Source organism: Gracilinanus agilis, chromosome 1, assembly GCF_016433145.1.
Source record: "Gracilinanus agilis isolate LMUSP501 chromosome 1, AgileGrace, whole genome shotgun sequence".
Lineage (NCBI taxonomy): Eukaryota > Metazoa > Chordata > Mammalia > Didelphimorphia > Didelphidae > Gracilinanus > Gracilinanus agilis.
In genome coordinates, this window is record NC_058130.1 from 100868266 (window position 1) to 100880844 (window position 12579).

Here is a 12579-nt window from a genome sequence, read left to right on the forward strand (position 1 = left end):
GAGAGAGAAAGAGGAGAAAGAGGAGAGAGAGAGAGAGAGAGAGAGAGAGAGAGAGAGAGAGAGAGAGAGAGAGAGAGAGAGAGAGAGAGGAAAGACGTTAAGGGGATATGGACATCTATAAAGTTAGGAGATAAGCAAGCACAGTCAAATATGTTTTAACTTAATTTTTTATTCTTGCAGAGTTAGAAGGGAAAGTCATAGCTATAGGCAGTACAAATGCAAATAAAATACAAGTGTGAACACCCACAAACTATAGTGCCCATCTCCCACCTCTCCTACCCCACCCCAGTTGTTACAAATTCAGATCAGAGCAGGAATAACCAGAGATCGGCACCTGTAGACACAAACTATAGAATAACTATCTTTATAAACTTGGACTGTGGCTTCATTGTTACCTTTTGCCTAGGGAACAGTGACCTCTAGTGGTCTGTGGGGGAAATCATTCCATCATTCGTGTTGATGATCTTAAAGCAGAATCTACATATTCCCTTTGGAAAGAGCGCCATATAGGTCTTCATCACCATCAATTATCCGTCACTAGCATTTCTGCATAACTTCAAGGTTTGCAGAGCCCGTTACAAATATGATTTCATTTTATCTTCACAACAGTTCCAGGAGATGGGGGCTATTATTATCCCGTTTTACAGATGAGAACACTGGAAGGTCGGCGTGGGGACCTGCGTGGAGTGGGGGGGATGGGAGGGGGTGATGAGAACAACTTTTTCAGCCCGGATCTGAGATTAACGGTTCCTTCACTCTGTGTACTGTAGCGCCATCTAGTGGCCCAATCCTTCGCCATCTATGACTCAAAAGATTCAGAGACTAGTAACTGCTCTCCGGTGTGTTGTATTTAATGTCCAGTCTTCTCATTAGAGTCTTACAACACCTGTGAAGTAGCTGGCACAAGTATATTTTACAGATGAAGACACTGAGGTTCAGTGGCTTCCTCAAGAGTCTTACTAGCCAGTAAATGGCAAATCTGAGGCTTGACCCGGAGTCTAGGGCTCTTACCCCGGCAGTAGCTGGAACTCCAGAGTGAACTCATAGGCAGTGAGGTGGTTCAGAAGATTGAGACCCAGGCGTAGAGACCCGAGGTCCTGGGTTCAAATATGACCTCAGACACTTTCTTGATGGATGTTGCTGAGCAAGTCACTTAACCCCCATTGCCTAGCCATTTGCCTTGGAACCTAACTACAAAGATGGAAGGTAAGGGTTAAAACAAAGAAGAAAAATATCTCACACTCTTATTCTCTACAGCGGGAGATCCGGGATTGGGTAATATTAGAGGCAGATGTTTAGCCTTCAAGGCCCAGCTCTGACAGGTACTCTGGGTTACTCCAGGGGTGTCACTTCAATCCTTTCAGCCTTAGTTTCCTGATCAGTCCCTCTTGTCTCACAGACTCAGGAGGAGAGAATTGGGCAAACCTTCGGGACTAGTGAAGGATGAGTTACTACTTTCATTATTGGGGGAAGAAAAAACCCAAATTGTGCTCAAACATGGGTCTGCATTACCAGTGATCAAAGTTTTTAATGAGCATTCACTATTTACTGAGCCAGGGGCACGGGGCCTTAGTTGGGGTTAGGAGTGGAAGCGCAGTGTGCAGCTTTACTAATCTTCCTCTGTGATGTACATTTGTAACAGAGGGTTGGGGGACTGAGAAACCCCAGATACATGGCAGGCAATGACAGAAAACAAAGCATATTATCTTTATAATAAATTATGTCACAAACTCATAATCAGTGCTAGAAAAGACCATCTAGTCCAATATTTTAATTTACTAATGGGAAAACTGAGTCTGAGAGAAAATAAGTGACTTGCCCCAGGGTCCGAGAGCTGATAAATGCCAAAGGCAGGATTTAAGCAGTCTCTTCATCTGATTTTTATTACATGAGTGGGCTTTTTTTTTTAAACACTTACCTTACATTTTAAAAATCAATGCTAAGTATTGGTCCCAAAGTAGAAGAGTGATAAGGTCTAGGCAAGTGGGGTCAAGTGACTTGCCCAGGGCCACCCAGCTAAGAAGTATCTGAGGTCAGATTTGAATCCCAGATCTCCTACCTCCAGACCTGGCTCTCTACCCACTGAAACACCTGCCTGTCTCTTATAAAACCCAAAGAAAGACAATTAATCTTTCTGAGCCTCAGATAACTCTCTGTCTCTATTAAGTCACTGATGTGTTCTAGACCTATATTAGTGAAGGCATTTCCCACAAAGGTAGAGTCCTGGCTGACCAAAACCTAGATATTCCATGAATTCACATCCCTACTGCATTTCCATGCACTATCACTGATGTGAAGATGCCCAAGATTCTTGCAATACTGTGTTCTTAGTCCAATTTCATTAAAAAGGAGGTTTGTGACACTTCACTTTAAAAACAAATGAAATGGGGCAGTCAGGTGGCTTATGCTAATGCTTTGTGATTCTAAGATAGAAGACAAGGCTTTAAAAAAACAATCAAGCAGGTGAAAGACCAGAAAGACAAATGATATCACTTATTTGAGCATGATCTATTTGTGGCCATCTTCGGTGTAGACTGCTCATGCCTACATGGATTTTGAATGAGCCAGTGTCGTTTAGGCAGATTTCCTCCAAGGCTACGTGGATTCCATGTGGGTCTTTGAGAATTTTGTATACACACTCATAGATTGTACATGGTCCTACAGAGGTGTCTGGAGACAGATAAGAACAGCCATACTGAAATGTGCTGCCTTGGATTTCCCTGTGTTCCAGATGTATATCACAAGTACCATCAAAACCAAAAGCAGTCGACTGGCGAAGCCCGTCTTGTGCCTGGGGACCCTCTGCACAGCATTCCTCACCGGACTGAACCGAGTCTCTGAGTATCGGAACCATTGTTCAGACGTGATTGCAGGCTTCATCCTGGGCACAGCAGTGGCCCTGTTTCTGGTAGGTCAAATCATTCCCCAACCTGTTCTGATGCTTCTTCCAGATCTTTTAAAGTGGGGAGCTCTCACCCTTTTTGTGTGTGACCTGGACCGCTTTGGCAGTCCAATAAAACCTATTAAGTCATTTGTAGGCCAGTGTTGTTGAAAGTATTTCCCATAGGGGTAGAGTCCTGGATGACCAAAACTCAGACATTTCCATGAATTTATATCCCTCCTACATCTCTTTACTCTATATGGATCCCTTCTCAGAATCATGTTTTAGAATGTGTAAGATAAAATATGTAGGATTACAAAGAAAACCAATTATACTGTAATAGAGTGATCAAAACATCAGAAATAAATTAATTAATTAAAGCAAGTTCATGGACCCCCAAAGTCAGTTGAAACTATTGTGAACTGAAGATATTTAGTAGCCCTTATTCCAAAGGATGATCAAATTACATTTAACTAAATATCCTGGAAATCATCAGCATCTTGATTCTTGGACTAATTGACAATTGGGTTTTCTCTTATCTGAGTTGAGTAATGTGGCAATTGTTCCCATGTATTCCATGTGATTCTAGAATAAAAGTGAAAAGCACTCATGGGAAGGCTCAATGGTGAGAGCACCAAATCTTTGATAGGAGGTCCTGGGTTTAAATCTGGCCTCGTACACTTCCTAGCAGTATGATCCTGGGCAAATCATTTAACCCCCATTGCCTAGCCCTTACCACTCTTCTGCCTTAGAACTGATATCAATTTAAAGGGTTTAGGCAAAGGCTTAAAATAAATAAATAAATTTACATTTCTAAAAAAAAAAGCACTTAAGGGGCAGGGCTGGTCATTGCCCTCAGAAAGAACTCAGAGTCCAACAGAAGAGAGCCATGGACCTTGGAACAAGAGATTTAGAGTTGGAAAGGGCCTTTCAGGCCATCTAGTCCAGCCTCTTCATTGTATAAGTGAGGAAACTAAGGCACAATTATTCAGGGACCTCAGCAAAGTCACACAGTATGAGTGACAGGTTTCCTTGGGTTCTTTATTATTTCCTTTGTTCTTTCCACTGTTCTATATGGCAGTTCTCTATATAGTACTATACTGGGCAGCTGAAGGACTCCGTGGATAGTGTCATATTCAAACTCTGGGAGTTGTGAGTCTCGCCTTGATTGACAGGTGAAGACAGTTGGAGACATCGGAATGTTCCCAGAGGCTGTGAGGACAAGAGGAAAGGCAGTTGGCCAGAGGATATAAATACCCTGACAGTCATCTGAGAAGGGCATTTGGCCTTGGACCGTTGGCCTTGGACCCTTGGCCTGGAACCCTTGGCCTTGGACATTGATCTGATCTTGGAGCATTGACCTGTGGATCTGATCTTGGATCCTCTGATTCTCTCTGAATTCCCCCCAGATATTTAGACATCTGAAACATCATTAGATATTTAGGTATCCTGGCCCGGGTGGGAACCGGGAAGAGGGAAGGAGAAGAAGCAGAGGGAGGTATTTCCTGACGGCGGTAGGACTGATGTAACAACTGGCAATAAGAAGCTGAGAGGGATCATCAATACCTGTATCAACCAAGCAGATTGCTTTCTCTGGTTTGGCCGTGGCCAAGCTGAGCCAGAGGAGGTGAAGAACAAGAGTTCCAGCATTACTAAAATAGCCCACAGGCCTGAGGGATCAGTGATCATAGCCATTATTGACAGGGTCTCCTATCCCCAATCCATTCCTAATTATTCCTTTCCCTTATTAACATCTATAGATAAAGCTTATTAAGTACCTTCCTGAAGTGGTTATTACATCACAACCCTTGGGGAGGGAGCAACGCAGTCAAATGAAAATGTTATCCAAGGCTAATAGAGTCCAATATTAATAATCAATCCAACCCCAGGTGGGACCTGAAAGGGTTACCCATCCACCTGACCTTTAGGGAGCCTTCCTGGGTGCTGTTATCGAGAAGGGGCAGTTATTATAACATCCAGCAGAGTGACAGGATTCAGGTGTCCCTGCACCAGCTATCAAGGTTATCCAAAGCACAGGTTCCCTGATTAATATACCCTATAATAACTATAAGAGTAGCTAAAGATACCTTCTTTATAATAATAGAGCACCAGACCAGGAGTCAGGGAGACCTGAGATCAAATCCAACCTCAGGCACTTGTTAGCTGTTGGACCCGGGTCATTTAACCTACGTTTACTTCAACTTCCTTATCTGTAAGATGGGAATAATAATAACACCCACCTCCCAGGGCTGTTGTGAGGATCAAATAAGATATTTGTAAAGCACTTAACATAATGCCTGGCACATCATAAATGCTATATAAATGTTAAATTAATATTAATATTCTTCTGGCTGATGCTCTGTTGAGCCTCTCTGGACTTTCAGGGCCCTAAGAAAGGGGTGAAATCATCATAGTCACACAGAAAAAAATCCCCATATTTAGGAACTGAACCTCACTTTTTCTCAAAATGTCAAAGTTCCCAATGCCCCATGTCCTAAGCTGGTACCTTTTCTGTGTTTGTGAAGGTCATTACAAGAAGCACCTTTGTGGCACCATATTTACACTTAGAGAATATGGACACTCCTAGCAACCCAAACCCCTCATTTTATACTTATGGATACTGGGTCCAATGGAGGAAAAGAGCCTTGGCTGATACTGTTCAAAAAATGAACAATAGAATCAGGAACAACCTATGACTCCTGATGGCCAAGGCTTGGTTGGACTTCTGAAAAACTCTCCTTTACACTGGCTGACCACAAACTCGGACAAAAGAAATAAAAGGTGCCAAAGACTGTTGATGGACTAGATTTCTGATTGAACTCTTCACTCTCCTGAGCCAATTTCCAGACTATAAAGGCTGCTTTAGGGACAGTTAAAAGGCTTTTTGTCCAATACTTCACAGATGGAATGTCTCAAATTTATGAGATGGACCGGATGGCAATTACCCAGTGCTATAATAAAAATAAAAATAATTATAATGGAATTCATTCAATGCCTTAAGGATTATAAAGTGTTTCACAAATATTAACTTGTCTTATTCACACAACAACCCTGGGAGGTAGATGCTATTATCCTTATTTTGCAGATGAGGAAACGGAGGCTGGCAAAGATAAGTAACTTGACCAGAATTGACTGTAATCCAGAAACTGAGATCCAGGGAGGATTTTCACACTAATGCCTGGTTCAATAGTGCTTGTTGAGTCATTGACACAGGTGGCAAAAGGAATTTGAACCCAGGTCCTCTGACTCTAAAACCAGTTCCATTTTCACTGAAACATGATGTTTCAATGATGCATTTGTTTAAAGATTGCTTCAGGAATATTATCAGTCTGTCTAAAGTTCCTGCTCAAGACATTCATGAGTGCTGGAGGACATTTATTACTAGCAGCCAAACAAAAAGAACACTCATGTCTGGGCTGGCCAACAAAATGATTTTTGTTGATAGATCCCTCAGAAATTTGCTATGAGAAACATTAAGGAAGGTCAAAGAAACACAAAATCCAACAGGTTTGGGGAATGTCGGGAAGCCAGTCTAGATTTTACCTAAAGAATAACCGATCTGTATATTAGGGAAATTTTACTTCTATTATCTCATTTGAGTCTCACAACAACCCCGTGAGGTATGTGTTATAGACATTATCACCATTTTTATATAGAGGAAGAAATTATGTCTCAGAGATGGTAAGTAACTTGCCCAAGACTACCTGGCTAGAGCATCACAGGCAACTGGTCATTTTTCAGTCATTCAGTCGTGTCCAACTCTTCATGAAACTGTGGACCACACTATACCAATGCTTTCATGCAGTTTTCTTGGCAAATATTCTGGAATGGTCTGCCATTTTGGTGTCTTGCTGAGAGTCACACAGCTAGTAAGTTTCTGAGACCAGATTTGAACTCTGGTCTTCCTAACTCTAGACCCAGACCTCTATCCGTGGACCCACTGAGCTGTCTTATCATAGGCAATATTTGAACAAAATTCTTCTCCAGACCAAGCTCAATGCTCAGGCCTTTAACATCAGTCAACACTTATTAAGCACCTACTTCATTCCAAGCACTGTGCTAAATACTTTTTTAAAAAGAGACTATGGCAATATCTGCCTCCCGTCCAATAGAAAGCCCATTTGTACAATCTGCTAGAATTAGAGTTCGAAGTACAAATCTTGTGAGAGACATGCATAGGACCAAGATCTAGGGAGAATCCCTAAGCAGAGAGATTATAGCAAAAATGAGGATTAAGAAAGAGCTTTCTGAGGAGGAGCTGAGAGCTTTACTGTCTGTGAAATAAATATTTAAGTGTCATGGCCAGCAGGTTCTGAAGGAAAGGAAATAAGAAATAGCTTCCATGGTAGGGGGCTTGGGGAATGGGGATATTTGTTGCTTATGTATTCTGCACAGAGAAGAGCCTGGTGGATAAACTTGGATGAAATATGGGACAGAGATAGAGACACAGTATTGAAGTAGATAAGACACCCTGCTGGAAAGAAAAAGGGCAGGTTGTTAGAGAGAGAATTACAGAGCCCAGGGAAAGACAAAGATGAACTAGACATCATAAACTAATAGATCTCTGGGAAGAGGAAGGAGTTATAGGGCTATATTAGGAAATGTAAATGATAGAAAAATAAAAAATACCAATGAAAATGAGGAAGGAGGAGGAGAGAGGAGGAGGAAGAGAAGAAGGAGAGAAGGAGAAGAAGGAGAAGAAGGAAAGGAAGAGGAAGAAGCAGCAGCAGCAGCCCTTACTACTCTTCTGCCTTGGAACCAATACATAGTACCAATTCTAAGACAGAAGTTAAGTTTTTTTAAATGAAAAACTAAAATATTATGGTGATGCTTGAATAGCCGAATGACCATAAAACTATTTATAGAGGCTTGGAATGTGCCTAGCCTTATACTAATCATGGTGGGAAATTCAGGGCAAGGGAAGAAGACTCAGCTGTCTTCAAGGACCTTTATTTAGGTCATGGTCTTTGAAGGACTTGACTCATACAAGAATGATACTGTTGGTAATGGTTGCAATCTTTCACCAACTTCTTTTTTCTCTCATCCTACAGGGAATGTGTGTTGTACATAACTTCAAAGGAACACGTGGCTCTCCTTCTAAACCCAAACCTGAGGATCCCAGAGAAATGCCCCTAATGGCCTTCCCCAGAGTAGAAAGTCCTCTGGAGACCCTGAGTGCACAGGTATTGTGAAGCCTACTCATCAGCCATACAGATGGATTTGTACAGATGCTTAGGGCAAGGACAAGCACCAAAGAATGACTGGGAAAATGGGGGCCTTAGAAGTCACCTGATATCTACCAATATCTATGAACTAGATTATTCTAAGTCCATCCTGACAAATAAGAGTTTATTGTGTTTTAAAGACCTCTAAGGAAGTAATTTTTTCTCTTTCAATATTTTATTTTTTCCTCATTACATGTAAAAAAATTTACATTAGTTTTCTAGAATTTTAAGTTCCAAATTCCTCCCTCCCTCTCCTCTTCCCTCTCTAAGAAAAGTTATTTTTACAACTTCCTTTGGCTATCCATTTTAGAATTTGTCAACCTTCACAAATACACAGAAGAGGGGGTGTGGTTTGATAGAGTCATCCTCAAAGTTAAGAAGTCCAGGACTGAAGTCCTGCCTCTAATATATACTCACTGTTTGAACCTGATATGATAAACCTTTATTAAGAATCTGCTAAGTGCTGAAGATACAAATTTTAAAAAAAGATAACTCCTACTCTCAATAAACATATAGTCTATTTGAGGAAGAAAATACACAAAAGGCAGCTAAAGAGGTAGGAAGTGGAATCTAGGATTTTGCATACTCTCTAAAGGGAGGCTATAGGAAGAGTCCTTTGCTTACCCCTCAAATCTGGAGAGAGCAGAAGCAACTGATGAGGTATGAGTAGCAAAACTGGAGCAATCTCTAGGATGATGAATTTCCTGGTGATGAGCCAAAGCATTCATTACTTTCCCTCTCTGAGTGAGCTCTCTAATTCTCTCTAATTCTATTCTCTCTAATACAACAGAGAAAGTGCCTACCTGTATTTGTAAAGGGAGGCACAGACACACTCCTCATCCCACTAACGGGAAGTTTTCTTTGACCTCTATGGCCACTATTTCTAGAGAGATGTTTCCCCAAATTCTTGGCATATAGATTTTGCACATTTCCTCTACAGAATGCAAGAGAATAAATTAATTATTTAAAGTTTAGAGCCTAATAAACTTCTGATCAGATTGAATAAATAGCCCAGGTGTCAAAATGATGGTGCCCTTGCATTGACAGGGTATGTCTCTGAGAGCCTTGGAGAATACTTCTTGCCTGACGTAATTCTGCTCTTTATGTCCCCTGAAGTCTGAGATATTACCTTTATCATAGAGATGAGGACATTGTAGCACAGAAACATTCAGCCAATCAATATTCACACACAAAAAAAGACTGAGCATCTACTGTGTGCAAGAAGCTGAGCCAGGAATAGAACCAAAAACCAATATCCACTTACTAATGAAGAAAATTAAAGTTGGATTGTATTATTGATTACCAATATTTCCATGTAAATCCATCAACTTCTTCAGACTCTAACCTCAGAAGGGTGTAACTGAGTCAGGTAATTCCTCCCACCACCTTCATCACTACCCCAAGCATTTACCTGGGCAGGTCTATGCAAAAGCTCTAAATTAACCCACTAAATCATGGCCTTGCTGATATTAGCTGAAATAATGCATATATTCTTGATGGTTGGTGTTGATAATGGTAAGAGACCACGGTTAAGTTGGTTCCTTGGTAACTCACAGAGAAGGGCCTGTGGGCCTCCTCCCAGTGACCAGTGCACTCAGACTACCAGACAGAGTTCAAAATAGGACAGGGGTTTATTTTAAAACATTGTTTGGGGGCAGCTGGGTAGCTCAGTGGATTGAGAGCCAGACCTAGAGACAGGAGGTCGTAGATTCAAATCTGGCCTCAGACACTTCCCAGCTGTGTGACCCTGGGCAAGTCACTTGACCCCCATTGCCTACCCTTACCAATCTTCTGCGTTGGAGTCAATACACAGTATTTAGTCCAAGATGGAAGGTAAGGGCTTAAAAAAAAAAAAAAAAAAAAAAAAAAAAAAAAAAAAACATGGTTTGATGGAGGGGAGGATTAAGGACTTAGGATACCCTAACACTAAGGGGTCTAGCTTAATTCCCACCTTCTACAACCCCCACATGGGTCTCTTCCTTTTACTTCCAAGCTCCCTAGGCCTTACACTGTCTGTCTAAATTTCCTTGGGCTATCTGACTACCTGACACTATTAATCCTCCCAAAGTACTGTGGTAAGATATACAGTTCTTCAGGGTAGTTTAGGGTCAACTCTTTAATGGTAGAGTTCAACCCTAGCAGGGTTAGGCCTAAGATGGCTTCAGGCCTTCCCACCATGGACAGGTATACTGGCTTGATAACACACATCTTCAGAGCAGCTGGGAACCCTCTCTCAGTAGACAGGAAACCCTGTTGGATATCAATGACTGTAGGTAGGATTTCTCCAGACAGGCACAGCAAAGTGGGGAGCTGCAGCTTCAGGGGATAGGAAAAAAGCCAAACCTCTTCAGCTCACAGAGATAGAGAACAGGAGGAAGTTAGAGCTTCAGGCCGTCCCCCCAACAGGAAGTCCAAATGCCCCCCAGCAACTGCTGGTGTCCACCTATGAGCCAATACACAGAAGTTAAGGGTTTAAAAAAAAAAAGAAAAAAAGAAAAACACACATTGCCAATGCCACGTGATGAGGGGTCAGAAACCTAGAGGAGTATTAGGTTATCTCATGTATGACCTGATTTCCAGGAATTAAGTTTCTTCTTTTTTTTTTAACACTTACCTTCCATCTTGGACTAAATGCTGTGTATTGGCCCCAAGGCAGAAGAGTGGTAAGGGCTAGACAATGGGGATCAAGTGACTTGCCCAGGGTCACACAGCTGGGAAGTGTCTGAGGTCAGATTTGAACCTAGAACCTCCTATTTCTAGGCCTGGCTCTCAATCCACTGAGCTACCCAGCTGCCCTAAGTTTCTTCTTAATGGCATTCCCATGGAATAGATTCCCAGGGACATTAGAAAGCCAAATGTCCTCTTTTTTTTTTAAAAATAAAAGGCAACCATTAATTTTCTTGCCAACATTTCCCAAAACTGTGCACCTTTAATATGACTAAGTTTAGCACAAACCATAGAGGGCAATTTTCATATTTTATTGGGATTCATGATAAAGCAGTAGCCTTTTCCCCCCGTTTGCTGCAAGATTTTATTAACTTTCTGCTCAGTAATTCAAGATACACTATTACTCATTGTCAATCTGCGAAGGCACATATTGTCTTTTACCCAGGTATATCCTGCCATGCTGTACATATCTGAGGAAGTGATGTAGTTTGCCCTGATATGCACATTTTGGTTTCCATGACATCACTCTCCAAGTTAGAAGAGCTTCCCTTTTGGCAGTTAGGCGAATGTTTTGATGTCAAAGCCAATGGACAGAATTTCCTAAGATACCAGGCAATTGTTGGGCCGCCGTCTCCCTCCTTGTTCCCAATGAGAAGCTTGCGAACAATCAGGGCTATCATCTAGACCACAGGGCAAATGTTATCTTACTTTCCAGGACAGATTGATTCTGGTCTCTCTAAAGAGCTGTTCACTCTATGTAAAAAAAAAAAATCAAAACTGCAATGAGATGAAAAATGAAAAAGAGTGCCCTATTTTCCAGTGAGAATACCACATTAGTGGAATCTCTGCATTGCCTGTTATGTGAAGGCTCTCTGCTTAGGCATTGTGGGAGTTTAAAAAGATGAGTAAAATGTAGTCATTGCCTTCAAGGGATTTATCATCTATTAAAGGGGCGGGACAAGTATACACAGAGAATAACAGTAATAAAGTTGATAATGAAGTGCATTCTACATCTTAAAATGCTATAGAAATGTTGTATCATTGTCATGATTATCATAGGGAGAGTCACAAAGTGCTATGGAGGTTCAAAGCAAGGGGGGATTATATTTTCCTCCAGGTACACGGTTAAGATTCAGGCATGACTTCCTAGTGGAGATGGCTTTAAATAAGGCTAAAATGTCAATTGGCAGAAACAAGAAAAGTCATTTGGGGGAGAGGAAGCATCCTGAGCAAAGGCTCAGAGACAGATAAAGATGGGACATGTTTGGAGAACAGCATAAAAGCCATTTGGATTAGAGCACTTTGGGGGTAAAAGGGGGATGAGACAAGCCGATGTTCAGGTACCCACCTATTTGTGTTTGCTCCCCAGAATCACTCGGCCTCCATGACTGAAGTTACTTGAGGTGGAAGACGGTGCCAGAAGCTGGTTTTTTTTTAATTACCCTCCAGTTCAATACTCCAAGACACACAGTTACTAAATGTCGGACTGTGAAGACAAGTATTATGTTATGTCTAGTTAGAGGCTGATGTTTTGTACATTTTTTTGTATGAGGAAGTGATGTAGCTAACCCTGATTCTTTTTTTTGTCAGCTTTAACATATTTATGCCAGAATTTTAAACCAACTTTTTTTTCCCTTGTTCAAGTGTGCACTGAGGAACCACAGCTATTGAATTGTTGATGTTGTTTTGTGATATTTGTACACAGGCCTTCTTTTCTCAGTTTTATAGACACCGAAATAAATTTCCCCTAACAGCTCATTCTTACCTGCTGCTTACAGACTAGTTAAATCTCCTTGAGAAGCCGAT

General features: G+C 41.4%; 1 protein-coding gene across 1 annotated transcript in view; it reads left to right on the forward strand.

The window, feature by feature from the left end:
* The window catches only part of PLPPR1 (phospholipid phosphatase related 1), a 171182-nt gene extending 159007 nt beyond the window's left edge, over positions 1-12175 (forward strand). The window contains exons 5-7 of the mRNA XM_044677197.1: positions 2732-2908; positions 7933-8064; positions 12143-12175. Coding sequence (XP_044533132.1) covers positions 2732-2908; positions 7933-8064; positions 12143-12175 — 342 coding nt within the window. The remainder of the gene's footprint in view (positions 1-2731; positions 2909-7932; positions 8065-12142) is intronic.
* Positions 12176-12579: the final 404 nt, after the last annotated feature.